This window comes from Paroedura picta, chromosome 2, assembly GCF_049243985.1.
Source record: "Paroedura picta isolate Pp20150507F chromosome 2, Ppicta_v3.0, whole genome shotgun sequence".
Taxonomy (NCBI): domain Eukaryota; kingdom Metazoa; phylum Chordata; class Lepidosauria; order Squamata; family Gekkonidae; genus Paroedura; species Paroedura picta.
In genome coordinates, this window is record NC_135370.1 from 68,694,360 (window position 1) to 68,718,880 (window position 24,521).

Below are 24,521 nucleotides of genomic sequence, written 5' to 3' on the forward strand. Positions count from 1 at the left end.
TAACTGCTGTTGCCATTGTTATAAATAGCATTTTATACAAGGACTGACAAGACTTTTAAGATTGGCAGGACAAGTGAACTGATTTCTTTCATATGTGGCCGATTAGAGTTCACTGTATTTTCTGAAATTGACATGGAAGGTAGTCTGAATTCTGTTACAAGTAATTTCCTGTTTTTATGACGATAGATGGATCAAGATGGTTAACCGTGTGAATCCGTAGCAGTAGAAAAGAGCAAGTGTCCAGTAGCACCATAAAGACTAACACAGTTGTGGCAGGCTGTTCACTTTTGTGAGTCATTGCTCACATTTTCACCTGCCACAAATGTTAGTCTTTGAAGTGCAATTAGAATCTTGCTTTTCTCTAATGTTTTTATAAGAGAAACTGCTGTTTTTCTCTCATGTGTACCTGTCTCTGTCTGACTCATTTTTATATTTTGTTTGAGATAATATTTAATATATTTAGGTCCAAAATATCTGCAAACTGGCACAAAATGTGAAATCTGCATTTATGCATATTCACTAATTTCAGCCGCCCCATTTATCTTGCTCTTTCCCAGCAAGGTCAGTTTGAAAGACTAGCTCCAGGTCCTTTTTCTTCTCCATTCAAAAGTGAGGGAGATCAAGTTATCTATACACATTTGTCCTTTTCTCTCTCTCTTCATACCCTCTTTCCTCTTTTACTTTTGTTTCATAGTAGAATGATTTATGATTTTAAAAAAACTGGCTGTAGAACTGCTTTTTGCCTCTGCAGTCGTGCTTCAGCTACTGAACCAGGTAATGAAGTGATAATGTTCAGTTACTGCAAGCAAAAAGGCTGTAAAATCTTTTGTTGCACTGTTGGCCAGTGACCGAAAAGCTTAGGTGACTCTCCTAAAGACTCAGATAAAGAAAATTCAGAATTGCTTATCCAAGCATATTATCCACCAAGTCTATCATCGGAATGAAATTTCACCCCGATGAGCACTTTTCTTTTTGTTAACTGATATATTTCTGGTACATGAGTTTTCAGTGAAAGGAATTCAGCTGTGGATATCTCTGTTCTTCGGTGACCATGGGTGGCTGCAACTCATTTCATTTGAAAATATTGACTCAAATATGCACAGAAGATTTTTCTGCATTAAGTACCATAGTGGTACTTTTCTTAATCTCTCCTCTTCATTGATTAAAAAACCCATGTTTTGACCATCAGTAAGGTTGTCAACCCCTAGGATACATTTCAAAGATCTTACAAAATTACAACTGATCCCGAAACAACAGAGCAGATTTGCCCAAAAAATCCCAAAATGCCTGCTTTGGAGGGTGGAGTTTATGAATTAGTCCACTGAGGTCCCTCCCTCACCATGTTGGGAAGTCTCTCAGGAATTTCCCAACAGGGAACTGGCAACTCTAACTACCATGCATATCCTATAGATCAGGGGCGGTCAAGCTGTGGTCCTCCAGATGTCCATGGACTACAATTCCCATGAGCCCTTGCCAGCTTTTGCTGGCAGGGGCTTATGGAAATTGTAGTCCATGAACATCTGGAGGACCACAGCTTGACTACCCCTGCTATAGATTACTGCTAAAAGAACGGGTTGTCCTTGTAAGCCATTTTTGACAATCAGTGTCTGTGAGACACACAGCCACTCCTTATTGCCGTGTTTCATGCATTTATTCACATATTTTATGTTATTTATATTTTGCATTCCTCACTGAGACTCAAGATGGATTACACAGTGTAAGGCAATAAATCAAGAGGATGGGAAATCCAATAGACAGTGAATTAAGATTTGGACTGCAGAAATCTGAAATAGTTGAAATGAAACAAATGCATAAACATAACATGATGCAGAAACTGCATTGCATGCTCAGACATATAGCAAACAGTCCTCATACCTCAGTAATCACATCAATTTAAAGGGAGCTTTTGTTTGTTACGTGTAACCTTTGCTTACATAAAAATATTTATTTGTACATTTTTACATGTTCTGTTATACTGTCTACTATATGGAATTGTTAGGGTTAAATTCTTGCATTCACTCCTAATGAGAAAATGGGAGGCTTCTGTTAAATATAAGATCCTTCTGCTGCTAAAAAGTCAGAATCTTGATTTAACAGAGTTTCAAACTTCTTACAACCAGCAATTAGAATATGAACATGCTATGTTTAATTTGATATTGATATATATTTCCGGTTGTTGTATTATAAGCAGATAATAATATTGTTTGGTATGCCAATGACGGTGTTGTTGTAGTTATTGTTATTTATACATTTTAAAAATATGTACCTTGTAACTCTTAACTATGCTTCAGCTCTCTCTTTCTCTCAAACTTATCCTTCCTACCGCAAGTTTAAAGTAGCATGCATTGGTTTCTTTTCTTCCACTTTATCCAAACAATATGCTGAGAGAGAGAGTCCCAAGGTCGCCCAGTGTGAATGAGGATTTGAACCTAGCTAAGTAGGGAACTGAATGGAGGACTTTGTGATACTTTGGTGGTATCACATTTGTCTTATTCTAATGAAATTTTATTCCCTTTAAGAAAAGTTGTCACTTAGTGGAGGGCAGGGAATGGTTCATGTTGGCAGCATAGGACCCAAAGTAATTGGTTTAAACTACACATACAATTGTACCGGCTAGGTTTCACAGTCAGAGTGGTTCAGCAGTGGAATAGGCTGCCTAACGAGGTGGGGAGCTCCCGCTCACTGGCGGTCTTCAAACAGTGACTGGAAAGATACTTATCATGGATGATTTAGGCTGTTCCTACACTGAGCAGGGCGTTGGACTAGATGGCCTGTATGACCCCTTTCAACTCTATGATTCTATAACATTTGGTAGAACATCTTGACCGATTCTACATGGAGGCATAAAACTCGCACTGCCTCCAGCTTGCAAATGTGGGGTTGGAAGCCACATGTTTGCAAACTTCCTGATGGGAGGCCCGTCCTGTGTTTTACTGCCACCAGATTGTGGCTTTTTGCCTCCCAATGAGGTGGCAAGGGAGAACAACCTGCACTTCTCCCCCACTTCTTGGCTTGTTAATCACCACAAACCACCAATCGCATTACGGCATTTTTTTCAAGGACTCAAACTTCCTTCCCCCCCAAGCCCCCCGAAAAAGTGCATTACCATGTTGCTATGGGGAAATGCCACAACATTGCAATATATATATTTTTTAAATTCTTCCGTATTGCCGTGGGATCATGCCACAACAATGAAATATTCCCCTTTAGATCTCTTTTTGGGATTCTCATAATGGGTCTCTCTTTATTTTCGGATACATATTTCATAGGCTGGCCATGGTAGCTGAACTCTGATTGTGTGTTCACAGTAACAATTTATAACACAGAGCATGGACACCAAACTAATAGGGAGAGGGCAGCTTCATCACATGCCTCCCCTTTCCCCATTCATACCCCACTCCCAGAAAACACACACAGGAATGTGTTTTGGCTGCCCAATCACAAAATTACAAAGCACAATGAGGAGAACATTTTATTTTCATGGAGGGCATGTAACTTTGAGGTCCCGCAGCAACGCAGATTGTGCCATTAAAAAAAAAATACTCAATCCGGAAACGGACACGGTTGCACGTTTTTCCCTCCACACAGGCTTGACCTTGTTTGCTCCCTGGATCGCAGCCCGGCAAGAAGTGGCAAATTGTGATTTTGCAATTTCCCTCATCTTGAAGCAAATCTGGGGAAAACTCGTGCCAGCCGCTTAAGAGCACTGGGTTGCTGCTGATGTCTTGTGGGAGCAACTCTAAAACCCACAAGCAACAAAAGTCTGTCTAGAGGCAAATTCCTCATACAGAATCAGTCCTTAAGAATCTAGGTTCAGGAAAGTATCCCAATACTTTCTCAGCCTTTCTATCCCCCATAGAGCATTAAAATAATCAGATTAATACCCTCTCAGGATTGCTGGCCCAAAGCAAGTGCTAGTTTGGTGGAATGGGCTGCCTAATGAGATCAGGGCCCTGTGGGATCTTAATCATTTCCACAGGCCCTGCAAGACAGAGCTGTTCCACCAGGCCTACGGTTGGAGCCCAAAACAATCAACAACAAGTGCTGGCCCTCACTGTTGTGCATTGCAGAAAGATCCACTCCAAAAACTCTGGACGCCCCCCCCCCCCGGCCAATTCTCTGTTTACATATTTAGTTGGGAATAAAATAGAGAATGCTTTAATGTTGTTACCTGCCCTGAGCTGTATTGGAGGGGTGGGTTAGAAGACTAAATATTTATTTATTTTTATTTAACACAGCAGCAACATAGAGGAGAAGGCGCTACAGTTGGTTTGTCACTCAGGTTCATATCTCTGGAATTCTGTTGTATTCCTTACTCTTCCTGTTAGATTTTAACTTTCTTCCAATATAGCAGTTATTCTCCACTAACTAATCAGCAGCAAAGGCAAAATAAGAATGTGAATGTTTTCCTCCTTCATGTGTTTCACACACCTGGTCTCAGTGTAGTGGCTGAGATCCCCTACTGGTTAGATTGTGAAATGTTTCCCCAGGGTTCTCTTTGGTAGGGAAAGCAGACTTCCATATAATGGTATTTTTGTACTTGTTAAAATGCATTTTGCCCTGCAAGCGATATTTTATGTAAAAATGTTCTCCTAAAGAGTTCTCTCTGCCTTGTAATGATTTAAGCTAAACAACTTGTTTCCGCTTTGATAGTTTCTACAATGGGCTGCTTGCAACAAAGACAATTCCCCAGTTTGCCTTGTCATTCCTAAAAATAGATAGTTACAGAACTCTTGTGTGAGTAGATGAGGGTCAGGATGATAGCTACCAAGGAAATGTTAAATATCTCAGTTTAATTGCCTGAATTTAGGAAGTTTAAACTGTAATAACAGCAGCCGGATCCCCTTTGGAGTAGATTTCACTACCTGTTAAAAGAATCGTTAATCAGACTGGAAACATTGGACTCGATGGAGTTCTCAAATGCCAGATGAGTGCTAGATGGAGTTTTTAGCAGCTACACACATCTGATCTTCTGGTTTCTCTCTGGAGGTTAGAAACTTCGTTTCTGATTTCTCAGCCAGGGAAAAGTTTAGTTTTCAATTAAAGTGGGTTCAGCTGTAATATCAACTGTTTGAGAAAAGGCCCTAGAGATGAGCCAATACCTGATGTAATTTTCCAGGTGGTCCTGTAAATCTTACCTATTCTTATCTTTATGAGACATCTGATGGTTAGGCAATGTGCCTCTATCACAGTCTTTTTCAAACTTTTGACCGTGAAGGTATGTCTGAAAAATTCTTTCGGTTTTGAGGCACACTAGAAGTGATGTCAGCTGGCTATAACTGCCTATCCCACCCCCTGGAAGTGACATGTCTCCAGAAGTGACCACCTAGGCCAATTCTGCATATGCGGAAAAGGCTGAGTCGGTGCCTGTATGGTTGTGGGGCTAATCCCCACAGCTACACGATGTTGCCACTGTCCTGGCCCCGTCCCAAGCCCTGGACCAGATCAGGGCCTCCATTGCTCCATTGCTCTGGAAGTATCCATGTTCCCTTTTTGTAGGAGGCGGGGGGGGGGCAACAGGCCTGTCCAGCTGCCTACAGGGGACAGAAAATGCTCAGTGGAGCTTCACATCACCGCAGGGTATAATGGCACAGTTTTTGTTGCAGGAAGGTGGGATTGCATTGTCGCCCTGGCTGTGTCCATCAGGATGCCACCGAAATGTGTCCTCTGTGGAGACACTGAAAATGGTGGAGCAGCATGCTCCTCCGCCACAATGTACTGGTGGTGGCCTGGAGCGGTGCTGCTGGTGTGGAATCAGCCCTAGACACAACTGATCTGCATTTCTAGGGTTGCTGTATTCCAGGTGGGGCCTGGTGATCTCAAAGAACTACAAACTGACAAAATCCTGCGTAGTAGAGATTTACACACACACAAATCCTGATTAAACCCCTTTTTAAAGCTCTCACTTGTTTACAGCATGCATGCCATCACTAATAAAATAAAACGCTTGTTACATAAACAGTTAATTTCATTTTTTGTGTGATTTCCTGTGTTATTAACTTCTGTTGCCCCCCCGCAAAGTCCAAGGGACCTTCTGCAACCTACCGCCTACTTGAGAAACGTTGGTTGAGAAAGCCTAACCTAATCATTTCAATTTGGCACAGGTTTTATATCTTAGCATGGCCGGTTAACATTCCCACAATCAGAAAAAGAACCCGACAGATATCAAGCCGTCTGTTATATGAACTTTAACTAAGTTGTAGCTGTTCTGACATGGGGAATGAATATTATGTTCTCCAGTGCTATGATGCATTGGAACAAAAGGCAGTCTTTGAGATAAACAACTGTCAATTCCATAAGTGATGGCTGGCAGTCTTACCTGGAACTTGTCCTGAATCTGATTATGATTAAGTGCAATGTCATAAGTGGCATCTTCTCATCTGGTGAAACAGTAAGTCCATCATATTATTATATGGATTTGATTAGATTCCCTCCCCATACTGGAATTCTAATAACTCTCCCTGTGGCCTAGATAAGAAAAGCTACATTTCCATTCAAACTTGGTTGATGGGAGTGTGCCCATTTGTAATAAACTTGGTCCTGTAAGCTAGGAAAACAAAACAGATCACATTGAAACTTTTGTTTTACCTAATGATAAATGAAATGTATCTCCAGAAATTTAATTTTCCCTGTCAAAGAAGAAATGTTCAAAGCTATACCAAGTAGTAGGGAGGCATTCCAATCGCTTGCCCTATCTTTTCAACAAGAGAATCCTCAAGTGCCTTATAACTTTCCTACACATCAGTTATCTTTTGTTAATTCTATCAGACCTGCTAGAATGAGATAATTCTAATGGAAAGTTGTACCACAGAGAAAGTATTTTACATGACAGGGTTTATCAGACTTCGGCTGATACTTCATAAAGTGCCTGACTTCAAAAGCAAGTATGTTACAACTCCCCCCTCCCCCAAATGTGTATGAATGTGGAAAGAGATGTGAATATACATTACTTCCTCTGGTGTTAATTGGTAGTTATTGGACTGGGTGGAGTAAACTTCAATGACATTATCAAAAACAAAGACACTGAGTCTTTAGTTCCCATTCAAAAGAACACTTCGATTTGGAATAAATGTTACTACAAAGAATAAGACTGAAAGTTCCCGGAGTATTTCCACTCCGTTGAAGTGCACTGTCTGGAAAATTATTTAGTGGCTGAAATTGGTCTAATATACATAAAAACTTTAGAAAATAGTGTACTCTGAAATTGAGTTTTTGAAGAGGACACAAGGGAAGGTAAAGGTCAGGAAAACTAAACACAAGACGATATTAATGCACTTTCACTGAAACTATAAAAAGAGTTAAAATTATTTTTGATGGAAAACACAATATGCTTTTTGAGGCATCTCTTCAGATTTTTGAAAAAATATTGTTTGCCATGGTTGTCTTTATCAGAATCCCAAACAAAAGCCACACAAAGTTTGATTAAAGTAACGCAGCACCAGGAAAAAGCTTTTGAGCTCTGCAGAATACTTCATCAGTAGTGGCCAGCTCTGGGTTGCAAATTACCTGGAGATGTTGGGGGTGGAGCCTCGGAGGCTGCAGTTTGGGGTTGAGAGGAGATCCAGTGAGGCATAATGCCATGGAGTCCAGCTCCTCCAGGTGGACTGATCTATATTACCTGGAGACTAGTTTGTAATAGCAGGAGTTCTCCAGTTATGGCCGGGGCTCGATATTAAAAGGGGGAAGGGGAGAAGATCTTCCAGGGCATGGTGTTAGGGTCTTTTTGTCAGCATCCTATATAGAATACTTTGCTGGCTTCAGGATTTGGCTGGCCACCAGGCTGGGGGCAAGAAGCAAAATTGTTTTAAAAGCCTCTCTTTTTTCAAGCCAATGATTGGCAGAGGGATTTTACTTTGGGTTTCTTGGCCAGACAGGACTGGGGGCTGGAGGTTAATGAGCTTTGTTCATTTGAATCCAGCCAGTGGGGAGGTTAGCCAAAAAAAAAAAAATCCAGACTTTTGAGGACTCTTGTTAATTACTAAAGACAATGGTGCACAGAAAGAATAATTATGTAGCACACCAGGGATTTTCTTTGTGATTACCATTTTGCTGGAAACTGATGACTCATCTGGTGGGAAGGAAGGGGAAAGTGATTGGAGAAAGTCTGAGCGTGAGACCGTTCCCTGGGGCTTTGCAGAGATAACTGATTATGTCCTGCCCATTTGCCAACCTTCTCTCAAAGCAATGTCGAGGCCTATTTTAATTCTAGGTTGGCGGTATATCAAAGCTTATGCTAAAGGAGGATTTTTATATCTCAGTATTAATAGCTGGAGCTAGAATGCTGTAGCTGGAATTTAAATGCTTGAAATGGAAAGAGGTTGTGGCTGCAGATTATGAATTTAGTTGAGATCAAGGATAAAGATCACCTAAGAAAGGAAGAGGGTACCACCCCCCCCCCCACACACACACACATAGCAAGAAGTTTCAAAGAAGGAAGCTAAATAAGGGTTAGTTATCATTCACCATGGATGAAAGGGTAAAGCCTGCACTTTTTCTTTTTGTATCTCTGTATCAAGCTGGTAAAGAAAGCATTTGGGGTTTAATCATGCCCCAAAGGTGTTTCTCCCTCCCTCCTTCTTTCAGCAGGAATGCTTTCTTTCAGGTAAGAATTCAGCCGTGTAAGCACTGTAGATGATATAATCCAAACACAGATTTAATGGATCATCTGCTGGTAGAATACAGAGAAGTGGTCCACATGCTGGGTTTGAGCCTCTATTGAGCTGTCAGTTTTTGGCTGCTTTTTAGAAAGACCAGCTGCTAAAGCTCTTCATTTAGGCAGGACAAATCAAATGCATCATTATAGGATGGGACCTGAAGATTTGGGGGGTCTCATTAAGAGATCAGCTAACTACCGAGTGGGGCCTCATCCGGATGGGAAGGTCAGGGGCTCAGAGACAGGCAGTCGGAGTGGTTGGATGAGATTGGTGCCTGCCAACCATTCAAGCAGGCCATCTCCCCATGGAGGAACTGTAGGGCCAAGGGACGTGCCCACCCAGCTGGGAGGGAGTGGTACTCAGGGTGTTCTTACGGCTGTGAAGTGTGCTTTCCCCTTGTGCCAGGCCAACGTTCAGATTTTGCGGTTGGTGTCAAATAAAGCTGTGACCTTCTTATTGCAAAATATGTGTAACGTCTTGATTGGCCCTAAGCCACCCTGCCAGTCAACCACTATACCAAGCTGGCACTAAGGTGTGTGTTTCAGTGCCTCTTCTCCCTATGACAGTTGTTGTATGGCAGACTCCATATGATCAGCATAGATGAGAAGCAGTGGATGACTAGCAGATGCAGGTTGCTCTCAGACCAGTCTGGGTAGAAGATACATGATGGAGCTTCCATGGGGAGTAAGTTATATTTTTGGTTCCTGGATGAGGATGGTAGCTGCACTGCTGCAGTGGGATGGACGGTTGGGTGCAATAGCAGCAAAACACTTTGGACCACTTTTAACTGCATATGCTGTGTTGCTTATGATGCAGGGAGCACAACAGATATGATGTACCAATGGACATTAATAAATTGTAAATCTGTTTAGGACAGCCAATACAGTCTGCTAAGGGCATTTGGGTGATACAGCTGTTGGCAGTAGCTTCTCAGGAAAAATGTGATTAAGTAAGATTGACACAATTCAGATGTGTCAGACTTTTTTTTAACAGAGAAAAACATATCACATTTTATTTTTAAAGCAACATTCCTGTTAATACTCTAGAATATTTTATTTTGATGGCAAAGGTAAAACAAGAACTTGGTAAATCCCTGCTCTCACAGTTCTCTACAGAAGTGGTACTTTACATCTCAAAGGGATAATTATGATGGAGAACAAGTAGCTGGATTTTATTTAGAAACTGGAATTTAAATGGCCACTACTGAGCTCTCTGTCCATCTACTATAATTTGAAGGTTACAGTTTCATGCACAGGCATCCAGTTTCATTGTTTCACAGGGTGAACTTGGCTCTTCAGCTGCCTGGAACACCCAACTGCAGATGCCAGCCTGAGAGGATATCAATAGCAGAGCCAGATGGACTGGCTCAAGCCTGCTACTAACTGTAGATCAGAGCAGAAAATACATAATGAATCTAAATATCTACATGGTTAAATTTGAAGAGCACCCCATGAGATAAGTCCTCTCATGATTCTAGGGAAACAAATGTTGCCAGACCTAAGCAGTGCTTTCCAAACGAGACATTTGCCTGAGAGCCAGTAGCTATATAATAAGACCTATGCTTTGAGACTTACACATATATCGGACTGTTTAGAACTGAAATTATTCCCATGCAGAATTCTACAGTTCCAGGACCAATTCCACACAAGGAATTTGCTCCTGGACAGCCTCTCATTGCTTGAGGGTTTTACTGTTACTTCCTCATGACGTTAGCAGCAACTCAGAGCTTTCCAATGGGTGGTGCGAGTTTTTGTCAGATTTGCTTCGCAATGAGGGAAATTGCAAAATCATTTGTCACTTCTTTTCACACTTCTAATTGGGATGCAAACAGGGGCAAGCCTCTCTGGAGGGAGAAATGTGCAACAGCCTAGGCAGCATTTTGTGCACCCTTACCCACCATTTCCTGCTTGATTTTTTTAAAAAGTGGTGTGGTCCATGAAGCTATGGGATTGCAAAGCTATGTGCCCTCACTTCAAATAAAATGTTTCATTCAGTGTGCATAGTAATATTGGGATTGGACAGTTAAAGCAAATTATTGTTTGTGTTTTCTAGCATTGGGGAATGAATGGGGAAAGAGGAGGAGGGAATGTGATCTAGTAGCCCTCTCCCTATTAGCTTGTCATCCATGTTCTTTGTTTTAAATCTTTATCATGAACACACAATCATAGGGGTCCAGTTACCATGGCCAGCCTATCACAAATCACCACAAGAACTCATCCCCCAGCAGTGCCCTGGAACCCATCCAGATCCCCCACTGAGAACACAGGTCTCCTTGCTGCTGGGATCCCATTCACAGGAAGAGCCAGCGGTGCCCTGGGGCCCACCCAGTTCCCCCACCAGGAATGTGGGTCCCGTTGCTACTGGATTCCCACCATAGGGAAGTGTCTACCTGGGGTGCCAAGAGGAAGCACACACTTCCCTTGGCACCGCTCCAGGCCACCCAGCATCATAAGCTATGGGAGAGGCGCCCACCTCCTTCTTAGTCCCACCCCAGGCTACCTGGGACTTTGAGCCCCAAGCCTCCCCAGCTAGGTTAGCCCTGCTTGCAGACCTACCACCTCATAGGGAGGTCCCCAACGTGGGGAGTCCAATGCGCAGACTGAACTCCCCCCAAACAGGCTCTATCCCATGCCAAAACTGCCAGCTGTGACAAAATGCAATATAAAGACATAATCCAGTGGCCATACAGACATAAGCTTAACAACCAACAAAACAGGGTGGGTGGGAGGGAAGCTGCTTGGGCGGCGAGCCTGGCACAAGAGACAGGGTTTCTCCACGTGGCGCCTTTTAAGGTGCCATGAGTCCACTCCCAGGCGTCAACCAGGCAAGCGCAATGCTCTTGCACAGCGCCCGCCCTTCCGGCCACCATGGAACCTCCGCCCCAGCACATCTTCCCGCCGCCCGCTCCTCCGCCTCATCAATGGTGGCTGCTGCTGAGTCTTCGACGCTTTTTCTCAGCATATGCCTATCCTTGATTTCTATCCAACCCTTGATGTGCCTGCACAGAAGGATGAAATATAGTTGATGCTTCCATCTCTTTTCACATAGCAGTGCTCTAGAGTGGCATCCCGTTCAAACCCCTTTCCCATTAAGTCATTGTTTATGGCTCCTTTTATCTCTCTCACGGCCCTGACTGCTGACAACTGCTCGGTCCAATTGCATGCTCCGTTCTTTCTTACCGTTAGGACGTCAGAGGCCCAGGGCAGAAAATGTCGAGCAACTCAGCCTCTGCTGAAGTGCTGAGCAATGTTAAGCTGATGGTCCATTGCTTGGTTGGACCAAAAACACAGCTCCTTGCTAACTTTCCGTGTGTGCATTTCCTTAGCTCAGAACAAAACAAAGCAAAACAAACCCAGCATTGTTCCTATTAAAATGTTTCCCTTTTTAATTGCATTCCAGGGCAACGTGACGTTTGCCTGCTCAGAGCCACAAATCACCCCCATCACCTTTGACAGCTCCAACAGCAGTTACCTGCTCTTGCCGGGCACCCCACAACTTGATGGACTGTCAGTAAGTTTCCAGTTTCGAACATGGAACAAAGATGGCTTGCTCCTGTCCACGGAGCTGTCAGGAGGATCAGGTTCACTGCTGGTATACCTCCACCATGGCCAACTGTCACTTATCATCCAGAAAGGAACAGAGAAATACATGGGAATCAATGCAGGTAATGAATGACCACCCTAAATGCTTTGTGTTGTATCCTCATTTCAAGTATTAATAAGAATTTGGAACATGGCACATAAAAGGACTCATTTGTTTAAGGGAAGAGATAATTGGTCAATCCATGCTGACAGCCGTCTTTTAATTGCTCTGCCAAGTTTAGTGAGTGGGAAGGTTTTAATCTGCAGGTTTGTGCCTGATCTGAAAAGTCCTTTGCTTGAAATTTGTTTAAAGAACACTGAATTCTGTGATGGTAATTCAGAAGGCAAGAATATCCAACCTGCTCTTCCTCACCTAATCAGTATTGCAAAATTCTAGAGGATCCCCCCCTCTACTTCAGCATAACCCCCACAAAAGGGCTGTTTCATCACAAAGATCAACCCATTTATTGCAGGATGAGTTTTTATGTTCATGAGATCAGTGATGTTTCTTTCAAGGGCCACAGAATGATTTGATTATAATTCTAAACACAAGTTAGCCAAGCACGTTTTTAAAAAAGTAAACAATTCTCCCTCATTGAACCTGCATTTTGTATATAACAATCAAAATTCACATGTTAATCCTCAAAACATTTTCCTGACGTTCCACTGAGAATGATCAGCCTTCATAAAAGTTGTGCAGAGATAAAGTAGGGATATAACGTTTCTGATCTGCCCAGCACAGCATGACCCAAATTCATGATATTTATGATTTCAGTGTTTATTTGATTTTCTGGTTTTAATATTCTATGTAACTTCAGATTGTGCGTATATATGTGGAGATGGGGGGGTAGGAATATATGTTAAACAAGAGTGCATATTTGGTTTCTTGTAAAAATTTCTTTGAGTAGCTTTGCTCTGAGAAGTAGTAGGCACAGATTTCAGTTCAGCTTTTACTTGATGCTAGAGGTGTAGAGCAAACATTCACCTCAAGAACTTCTTTTGTGGGAAGAAGGGAACATCTGTGGTCAAAAGAAGGATACACACATCAATAGCTTCTCTTGCTGAATAAACATGGGAGCTTGTTTACAGAATACTAGATAAGGGCCTAGTTTTCACCTGTGTTAATTGTTTATGCCTGTTCTTCCAGTAAAGTGCATTCATTATTCAGAACTATTATCTCTTCCTCTGTGGTTGGTTCATCTGGTTTGTGCTACTTGTTTATTTCCTAGGCAGTAATTTATATGATGGCCTATGGCATTCAGTTAACATCAATGCTAGAAGACATCACATCACCCTAACTCTAGATAATGATGTAGCATCTGCTGTTCATGCAACTACTGTCTCACAGATTAATTCTGGGAACAGCTACTATTTTGGAGGTAAGTTAGTTCCAACCTGAAAACACTGTTGAAAACAATCTATCTACAGTGTTTTTTGTAAGTCCTGTTGCTAAAGCTGAGCAATCATATAATAAAATCTGAACAAAACTGTAAAACAACAAATGCTAATGGAATTGAGTTGCTTATTTATATATATTTGAAGCAGAAATTATCTGTTCTGGTAAGGCCTTGGAGGAGGAGCTGGTCTCATGGCTTAAATGCCACTCAGCGCTTAACACCCACTCAGGATGGCTGTCCCACCCCTGAGTGCCTTCTCCTCCAATTGGCTTGTCTGTCTGTCCCATAGTCAACCAATTGCCTTCCATCCCCCATCTCTGACCAACCCCTCCTCCTTCTACTTCTCTCCGATACTTGGAGGCTACAGATCTCTACCAGTGATTTCCCTGACTCTTCTAAGGTAAGATGACCAGATTGTCCCACTTTTGCAGGGATATCTGGAGGCACCTGGCAAATTGTACTTATGTTTAAGTTTAAAAATATATATTACAATACTATTTTTTGCATTCTATGAAAAGTTTTGTTGCTCCATATAGACCAAATTTTAATCAAGACCCCCCCCCCCCCCGGTCAATGGTGTCCCACTTTACCAATGTTACAATCTGATCACCTTATTCTTAGGGGAAGATTACAAGGCAACCAATTCCTCCCAGTTCTGTGTCATTTCCCTTCTTGGGTGATTTAGGCCACAGACATCGAAATGCCCCTCTACCCTAATAGACATGGGGTAGTCACAGTACACAGGTGTCCACCTTTCTCCATTTTTTCACTGTTGATAAAATGTTATGTGCCCACATGCTTCTTTCATGATTGCTCCTTAGAAGAAGAACGGATTTTTGTACCCTGTTGTTTACTACCCAAAGGAGTCTCAAAGCGGTTTATAAACATCTTTTCCCTTTGTCTCCCCAAATAGTCAACCTGTGAGGTATGTGGGGCTGTGAGAGGTCTGAGAGAACAGGGAATGGGCCGCAGTGACCCAGCAGGCCTCAGATGTCTCAGAGCATTTTCCAATCGTCTTTCCTTCTTCTCCCCATAGCAGACTTCTCATGAGGGAGGTGGGGTAGAGAGCCTCTCATGGAAGCTGGCAACCCTAAGAGGAAGATTGTGCATAGCAGTCTTGACCTTAGTAAGGATTTTTATACTGTTTTTTTTTTATTTGCCAGGCCAAGGTTGGAAAAAGTCAAGTCAGTTCCCATGTGTCTCCAGCCATTTACTTGTTCACTATTTACAGTTTCAGGCTGTAAATATTTATTTAGATCTTCCTGCACTTTCCAGACTCACAGGACTGATGCTGGTCTGCCTATCTGCGCCCCAGAATACAAACAGTTGCTGGTAAGGTCTGGCCATAGCTCATAGCCCAGGAGGGACACTCCTGCAACACTCCCTCCCATCTGGAGGCAAAAATGGCTCCTTTGAAGGCTAGACTCTTGAGGCATTGTACAATTTTGAAGTCCCACCTCCAAACCTCCAAGAATATTTCCAACCTAGGGGTAGCCAACCTCCAGGTGGGGCCTGGAGAGCTCCTGGAATTACAGCTCGCCTGCAGAGTATAAAGATCAGTTCCCCAGGCAGAAAGGGCTACTTTGGACAGGGTTGTGGTAGAGAAGAAACGTTTAAGGCCTCCCACACAGGTTGTTGTTGAATTTAAAGACTTGAGGCCTACTGCACAAGGTTGTTGTGTCCACATGGGCCTGCCACAGGACTGGCCCTGTTGGCCCCCGCAGCGGGCAAAGGGAATGCAAATTCTCCTGTGTTACCTTAGCCTAGGGCAACTGGGGGCCCAATCTGCAGCAGGCCTGGAAAGGGGCCTGCCCAATGGCTGCATCATGTGAGAGCAGGGATTAGCCCGACTGCCATATGACCACCATCTTGGCTTTTTTCGTCCATGTGAAATCAGCAGAAGTGAAGAAGAGGGTTCTTCTATTTGAGGCACCTCTTTAGGTCTTGAATCTTGTCCATGAGGCAAGGGATAATGAACAGTAATGCCAGCCTGGATATGAAATGTAATGTTGAACTCTACCTTACTGAAATTTAGCTTTCCTGTCCTAAATCAAAACATCATTTAGGAGTACCTAGAAAAGAAAGAGAGTTCTACATGTTTTCACTTTTTCTTTGTTCCCTTCTAAAACCATAGATTGAACAGACTCTATCTATCTATCTATCTATCTATCTATCTATCTATCTATCTATCTATCTATCTATCTATCTATCTATCTATCTATCTATCTATCTATCTATCTATCTATCTATCTATCTATCTATCTATCTATCTATCTATCTATCTATCTATCTATCTATCTATCTATCATCTTATTAAACTGGAAAGGGGCAACCCAGAAGCTCACCACCTTTGGAGCACAATAGCTGTAAAGTGAAAAGTTGTGACAGATAACCATTGTGCTTGCATGTAGAAGCATAGTGGGAAGTGCGATAAGCTGTGAGGCCACTAAATGGCAACACAAGAATACTAGACAATTGATTCCATCTGGCAGAAGCTACTCCAAGGGCCACTGGTAGCAGTCTGTGGCTACCCAGTTTAGAAATGGCACTCTTTGGGAGTGAGGGGAAGAATCATATTGCCAAGCAGAAGTTTGGGACAGCAAAACTTCTGAGAGTAAAGGAACGTGGAAGGGCTTGTGAATCTGGTCCTTCACACATGCTGTTGCCAGTGGGATGAGAATGCTCAGAGATCACTAAAGAAATAAATTGGTAATCTGTGGAAATTTGTTGCACAATTGCATGGACAAAGCAGTATATTTTCGTTTTCCTGCTATGGACCTAGCAGAGTAGCTGAGATGAAACGGGCAGAATGGTGGAGTGCCAGAAAAGGCAGATAGAAAGTGAGAAAATCTATCAATGGACATGTTAAAGGCTTTCCTGATAAATACCTGTGAGGCCCTGGCAGCTAGTGCAACTACATAGTCAGTTGGTGCCAGGAGCACCAGGAGGAGATTGCCTGGACCAGCTGGGAGAGATCAGGCTCAAGTAGATGAAGCTGGAAAAGCTGAGGCTGCAAACAGATAGCTGGGACAAGGAAGCACATGCCAGAGAACTCCAGATGCAAGGCAGACGTGAGGAGCAAAAGAGGAAAGAGCTCTAGCCAGAGAGTGTGAGGCAGACCTCAGACTCCAGATACTGCAGATGTAAGAGCAGAAGAAAGTACAGGAAGCCCTTGCCAAGGTCTGCAAGGAAGAGCAGAGGCTTCGGAATGAGAGATTTACTTTGCCACCATTTATTGAATATTGTTCATGTAATTTCTATTGGGGGATTTATGGGGTTTTAATGGCAGCCACGACTGAACGCTGGCCGGTGTTGAGGGGCGGATGGAGGGCCGGGAAGATGCGAGAGTGCAGGTGCGGTGAGTCACCACACTTCAGGTGTGTCTAGTGGCAACACATAAGGGGTGGGGTAGGGTGCTTGTTTATAAGTGCCACGTGCCCCACGCTCTGCCTCTTTGCTGCCTGAACGAGCAGAGGACAGCTATGCTCCCGCCCTCCCTGTTTTTCCTGTTACTTTTTTCATCACAGCTGTGGAATAGGGGCACGAGGTAGAGTATTTTGTCAAGGACCAGTTTGCGTACTGGGGACTTGAGGAAGGAGGTCTCAATAAGAGATCGGCTGTCACCGATCGCGGCCTTACCTGGCTGGGAAGGTCAGGGGCTTGGAACCAGGAGGTAGGGATGGTTGTATGAGGTGTACAACCAACAACCATTACTTGCCGCCTCCCAGGGAGGGTTTCAAGGGGCAAGGGATCCCAGCTGGGAGGAAAATGGACACCGGGCGTCCCTTGCGCCCATGTCAGCAGCCGGACGGCTGCACGGGGATTACTCTATACTTCATGCCAGGCCAATTCTAGGTTCTGGGTTAGTTAATAATGCTGTAGCCTTGTTGGTGCCAAAAGATTTTGTCTCACATCTTCATTGGCCATTTACAAAGCATGCCAGTCAATTGTGATTTTGTTTGTTTTGTATTGTAAACTGCTACGAGATGGCAATTGCCATGAGTAACAGTATATAAATTCAAGTAGAAATAGTAGAAAATGCCCTGGTTGGCTTCACAGTGTGGCAGAAATGAACAGGGTATTTATACATCATGTCCCATGATGGTGAGATAATGGCCTGCTGCTATTCCACCATCCTGCAGTGGGACTCTTGCGCCCCTCCCCCCTGTTTCCACTGCCACCGTGAGGCACAGCGGGGCCTTCTAGCTCTGGAGTTGTGCATGTACTCATGGCAAACTGTGTACACTGGGGGATTTCAACTTCCGTGCATACATGAGAAGCGGCGGGGTATGGTGCCCCATCACAAGATACCGGCGGCGGCCCAGTGTGGCCACTGCCACGCATACTTGGTCATATTTACATATACTTTGAACTGCTGATTGTGAGGCGCAGATTCAGGCAACAATTCCAGGCCATTTAGGTTAAGGGATGAAAAGGGGAAAAGCAAGGCAGATGTGAGGTGCAAAACAACAGAAAACTGAGTCTATAAGTAGTTCAGAATATTAGTCATGCAGACTTTTTACAGTGTCAAAGTTGTGATGATCTGCTCTGCCCTTTTTATATTCAAGAAGTTATAGTCATGCTACAGTCCTTCCTTTGGCCGATTCTCAATGCTGGTGCAAGCTCAATCTGACATTACCCAGCTCCAGGTTTAATATTCTTCGCAGGCGTGAGCCTGACACCTGCTTCCTTGTTTTCAAGCGCATGTCTGTCTAGGATCCAGTTTGTTGGGACTTTTGGGCTAGTCTTAGTCCTAGATCCCTCCAGAAAAATAGAGCTGCAGAGTAACAGGGTGTTTTGAAAATATGCAGTTATTAGTTACCTTTGTGGATGAAGCTGAGATCCAAACTCACACTTTGAGGTTTAAAAGAGAGAATCTTTACTGCATGGTTATTTACAGGAAATATATTCATCTGCTTCAGTCTTCTTACTTAAGCAGAGTACAAAAACGTAAAGAATCGTTACAAAAGCAGCACATTTCAAACCTCTTGTGGCTAGGCTGCAGGCAGTTTGCATGCCATACACCAGCAGATGGAAAGGTGAGAGCCTTAATGGCTGCTGCTCCTTGCTTCAGAGCACACTGTGATTTCCTTCTTCCTAAAGAAGCAGGAAATGGGAAGGAGCCCAGTTTAAACAAAGGGAATCCCAGTCATGTGTTTGGGATTTTTCCACTGCAACCTCAGAGTGGCCATTAGGTGCACTAGTGAGCCCATAAGCTTAAACAGTTTAACAGGAGCCCTCTAAGGCTGACTTTTCCAAATTACTTGCTGATTGCATTTCCAACACAGTTGTATCTTTCCTGTGCAGATGAGGCAGTGTATCAGTGATGTTCTCATGCTAAAAATAGGATTTAAGAATTGCACTCAACCTGTTCATTAGATTATGACCCTAACATTTGATCATACATTATAATTTTTTTCACTTGCTGATTTTGAACTCCCAAGGCTTAGAGTTTTCAAAGTTATTTTTCCCCTGACTATGATTTGTTGGGTTTCTATTTAATTGAAAGTTCGTATTTTTAACATAAACACATGAAGCTGAAGGCTTGACAAGCATTTATATGATTTGAAGCCCATATGATTAAAATCAGAAAAGGGAGTAACAGTAACATATTAAGCAATTTAAGTAAGTGCCCAGGTGCAAACACCATTAGCATTCTGCCTTCATTTGGATTTTGCATCCCTCTCCACCCTCCCCCCCACCCCCGTCTCAGTCCTTACATATTCAAATATCCTTTTTTTCTGTAGAATAAGTGACAAGGGGGGGGATATACTGCATGGAGGGAATGTAAATGCAACCCAGCTGATGATCTTAAATTCATCATAAATTTGTCTGCTTTGTGCCCCCCTCAAACCTAAGTTCAGAGAAGGTGAACATTTCTTGGCCCTTTTGGCTGGTTGGATTCTGGGTTCAGGCTATTTAAACGCTCCATTTCATTTCCATCTTCCAAATGAAGGGAAACAAGATGGAGCCATTCCAAACCTTTGTTTTGCTTCCCTCCATTTGGAAGGGGGAAAGCGAAATAAAACTTTTAAATGACCAAGCCATTTAAATCTCACAGTTTGAGTGACCTGCCAGTCAGCTATGAGGTTTAGATGGCTGGCAGTTATTTGAAAGCAGTATCGATCCCTGAAATGTAGCCATTTCAGCCTCGCAGCAGGACATGCTTGTCTGTCTGCTGTGAGGCCAAAATGACTGCAAGCCATTTGAAACCTCAGGGCCTTTTCGCACGGGGATCTTTGTTGCAAATTGTTTGCGGAATGAAAAATCGCCATTTAAAATAGTGGAATTCGTCGTTATGCATACCTGCCTTTGTAGTGGAATCAGTTGCGTTTTTTAGCGTTTCCCACAGGCTTCCGGTCTCGGCAGAAATCGCTAGAAAGGAACCGCTATTGCCAAGCTCGTCCCGCCCCTGGCCGTCAAGCAGCCAATGGGCAGCCGTTAGCATGCTCCCAAACAGCCCCTTTCCCTTTAAGAAAGGTTTTTTTTAAAAAAAAACAGACCCATAGCAACGAATCTAGGTAGATTCGTTGCAACGGAGAGACCCATCCAGCTGCCTAATGTGAGCTGTCGTTTGATTGTATGATCGTTGGCATGCTGCCTCGAGTGATAAAAAAAAAATCCCCCCCCCTCTCACGGGCCCGATTTTCGGCTGAATTAATGTGTAAAAAATAAAGGGACTTTATTTCAGCAAACGGGCTTTTATGTGGTTTGTGCTTAGTGACTAAAGGTGAAGGACTGAAGCCAGGGAAGCCTCTAAACAGAAAGAGGCTCGCTGGTGCGTTTATCCCCGCTCGCTCGGAGAAAAAAAAATGGCGATCGCTTCACCGGAAGTTTGGAGGACAGGCTCAGGAGGAGGGACTTTGAAGAACCCGCAACAATGGTAACGCACAGGTCTTTAGTGCTAGTGTTGCAGATTGGTTGCAGGAGTGTATCGCTATCCGGAGGGTGAAACCACTTTTCTGGATTCCCCTGAAAGCGCTACAACGAAGCGCTTTTTGCTGATTGGTTTCAGGAGTGTTGCAGATTGTCTGCGACGTCGTGCGTTAAGGCAAATTAGTAGCGTTTTCAATTAGCAACCATTGTGCTATTTTGAAGCCGTGCGAAATGGCCCTCAATGTTGCTTCCCTCTATTGGGGGGGGGGGGGAATGAAATGGAGGTTTTAAATAGCTGCCAGTCATTTAAACCTCACACCTCACCAGTTAAGCTCTGAGGTTGCAATGGTTGGGCCATTTTAAAACCCCAGTTCTCTTCCCTCCCTTCTAAATGGAGGGAAGCAAAGCAGAGGTTTTAAATAGCTGGGAGATTATAACATGGACCAGCCTGAATTTGGGAATAGAAGAAGAGGAGTTGGTTCTTATATGCCACTTTTCTCTACCCGAAGGAGGCTCAAAGCGGCTTAGTCACCTTCCCTTTCCTCTCCCCACAACAGACACCCTGGGAGGTGGGTGAGGCTGAGAGAGCCCTGATATCACTGCTCCATCATAACAGCCTTATCAGTGCCATGGTGAGCCCAAGATCATTCAGCTGGCTGCATGTGGGGAGTACAAAATCGAACCCGGCATGCCAGAATAGAAGTCCACACTCCTAACAACTACACCAAATTGGCTCTGAACCCCAAAATGAACTGGAATTTTTTTCAGTTCATTCCCATCCCTAGGCACTTCTTCTAGTTTGAGCAGATGTAGAAGAAATCTTTGGAAGCTTAAAGTGCATTTCTGGTATGGGTGTGGTATTTCTCAGAACAATTGTGGCCTTTTTGCATAGAAACCATCAGTTATCCTAGGGCTATCTGCTTAGACTGGCAGAATAGTTTGCCCCGATTTAACAGTGTTTGGCTCTAGTGGCTCTTTTAAAATATGCGATGGTTTCGCTGTTAACTTCTTTCAGGATGCAGAGGCATTAAAGACTCCATTTTCCTTTGACCTTTACACCTCTGATATTTCAGTGAGTTTATTCTGTGTTCCTTGGTTATATTCAGGTGGTGCAACGCTATGGATGACATTTTCATTTTCCCTGCATGATTCTCCCTAAGCATAACGATACTGTAGCCCAGATGCTGACATAACCCCTACAAGCAGGCATAAAGCTCAGTGCAATCGAAATGCCATATTGCAAAAAGGTGGCAAAGGCTTTCTAGGGCATACCTTGGCAGAAGACGGCATGAAGCCACTGCCTGGACATCTGCCTGCCATTGCTTTATTGCTGTCATCAATAAATTGTGCTAGCTCATGGTCATACCCCTGGCTTAGTCAGATATAGAGGTGCTTTAATTCTGTTCCAGCTTCAGCATGTATGGTAAAAAACTGGAAAGTAGACTAGTGCTATCTCGTGGACTCTGTGACTCACCAAGTCCACTGTTGCCCATGGCCTATCAGAGACTTGACTGTAGACTTCCTTGGTATTTCAAATTCAGAATGTTCATTTCACTTTTTTGTGAATCATAGCCAAAATTTTAATGTAAATTTGAGTTCAGTACTTTTTTTCTTGAGTTAAACATTGTTGCTGTTTGATATCTGATGTTGTAATGGTAACACTTCTGTATTACCATCCTCAGTAGAGTTGCATCCTCTTAAGTTCATGGATGTAAATGGGTGAAAATGCAGAAAGGTGTCATTCTGCTTAGGATGACACTGTCCAACAGAAGAAACTGTTAAAATGGCCACTTGGCAATCATAAATGCGTTCTCTGAATGCAGCCCACTGATTTTCAGTCCCTCTTCATGTCAGACAACTCCTCATATCCCACTAAAAGCCCTAAAAGAAATCAGTGGCTTCATAGGACATGCTGAATATTTCTAAAAAATGTATTATCTTTGCCTCCTGAGAGAGCACATTTGACAAAATATGAGCTAAAATGGAAAATGTTGATGCCAGGCAGGCTGCCTTAACTGGGGGAACAGCCAGGTGACAGTCTGAGGACTGTTGCCATGAAAAAGGAGCTGAATCATAAATATTGTTAATTGTTTAGATCAGCTTTCTCAACCAGGGTTTTGTAAAACCCTGGTCCTGGAAGGGCTTCCTGAATGGGTGTGAATGTTAATTATATATATATATATATATTAAAAACTTGCTCAACATTTATTGGGTGATATGACCATCTCCCCCCCCCCCCCCGTATGACCAATGATGGGCTTGGAGGGTATGGGAAGGGGAGGGGCTCTGAGTGAGTGTGTACACAGCTATGCTTCCCAACCATATTCTGCATGATCACACCACTTCTGGGGTTTCTCAAAGCCTGAAGAAGGTAAAATGGTAACAAAGGTGAGAAAGGCTGATTTATATAGAAAAATAATACATATGTTTCAATTTCTCCCTGAACTTTCTCCCCCCCCCAAAAAAAAATCTGAAAAATCACAAATTTGGTTTTTTTTTTTGTTTTTCACCCTCCATGGCTACAAAATTTTGGTATTTTATATTTATAGCTTTTCCTCATAGTGTACGAATAAGACTCTCAGAGAACATCCCAGAAACAAGATGGGAGTATAAAGTAGATCTGAATGGCACTGTCTTTCTTTCAAAGAAGGAAACAAAACAAAACAAAAATGAAATATTCTCACATTTCCATGGCTTTGTATTCTGTCACCACTATTGCCTGATTGCTTTTTCTAACCCCCCCACCAAAAAAAAGTGAAGTATTTGTAATTCCAATACTTTCATTGGGCAAGCAAAGAAAATACTAGGATAATTAGACTTTCCATCCGTGTGTCCCCAAGGAAATAAATTATCATTTAAGTATTCTTCATCTATACTCTTTTCTCCTTTCTTTATCCCACAGGGTGCCCCAACAACTTCACTGATTTGAAATGTTTAAATCCCATTACGGCTTTCCAAGGCTGCATGAGGCTCATCTTTATTGATAACCAGCCCAAGGACCTCATTTTAGTTCAGCAAGGTTCCCTGGGGAATTTTAGCGATTTGCGCATTGATCTCTGTGGCATCAAAGACAGGTAATTAATGATTCCTTCTCCTTTTCTTCTGTTTTCTTTTCTTTTCAGCTCAGCGACTTAGAAGTAGTTTGCTATTAAGCGCAATATTTTGATTTACCTGGGTTATTGATATTAGGCACAATGGGCTTTGGTTCATTTGGGAGGCATTGCTGGGAATCACCGGGAAATGGGAAATTGTGCAGTGTTCTCTCGCTGCATGTCAGCTTGTGAGAAATGGAGTATGCAACTTAAATCCAGCTGCAGATTGGTGTGAGGATTCAATTTTACTCAGAAACAATATTTGATTGCTGTGCAGTTTTAAAAGGAGGGAAAAGCAAAGGAGAAACTGTTTAAATCATTGAAAGGTGTCATCTCCTTAATGTGCTTGCTGTTTCACTTAAATGGAACATTTAGGAATTTCATGCTGCAGTGTGTTCCCTACCATTCTTTATTAGGTAGGGGCAGTAAAATACCTGTGCAAGAAAAATTACAGAATTTGGGGGAGCATCTTGAAGGCCATATAGTTCAGTCTGTTTTTTTTCTTTTCTAATTTCTACTACAGGTCTACAAATTTGCCTGGTCACCTTGGACTATTAAGAATTCCCTTAAGTGATTAGGCAGGCTAGTAGGAAGACTGATTTTTTATTGTACTGGACAATTTCCTTGGAGGATGACTCTGGGCCAGGATAAAACTATGCTGAGCACCAGTGGCACTGGTAGCATCTCAGAGGCTGCCTGACTCAGACCCTGACAACACTAATGATGACAGGCATAAACTTGCATGTTGTTTTCTATTGTGTTTTTTTGCCAGAATTTAAGAAAAGTAGCCCCTGTAGGCAAGTCTGGTTCCAGGTTTTGGGGTGGCCAGGCAGAGTGCCCAGCCCCCTCTCTCCTACTCTGACTGCCACCTGGGACCCCATTCATGCCCTCCTTCCAGCCCACCCACATTACTACCTTCCT

General features: G+C 43.0%; 1 protein-coding gene across 1 annotated transcript in view; it reads left to right on the plus strand.

Moving 5' to 3' along the window:
- CNTNAP5 (contactin associated protein family member 5) overlaps positions 1-24,521 on the plus strand; it is a 463,918-nt gene that overhangs the window by 251,251 nt on the left and 188,146 nt on the right. Inside the window, exons 8-10 of the mRNA XM_077320572.1 lie at positions 12,054-12,318; positions 13,465-13,614; positions 23,411-23,582. Of these exons, the coding sequence (XP_077176687.1) occupies positions 12,054-12,318; positions 13,465-13,614; positions 23,411-23,582 (587 nt within the window). The remainder of the gene's footprint in view (positions 1-12,053; positions 12,319-13,464; positions 13,615-23,410; positions 23,583-24,521) is intronic.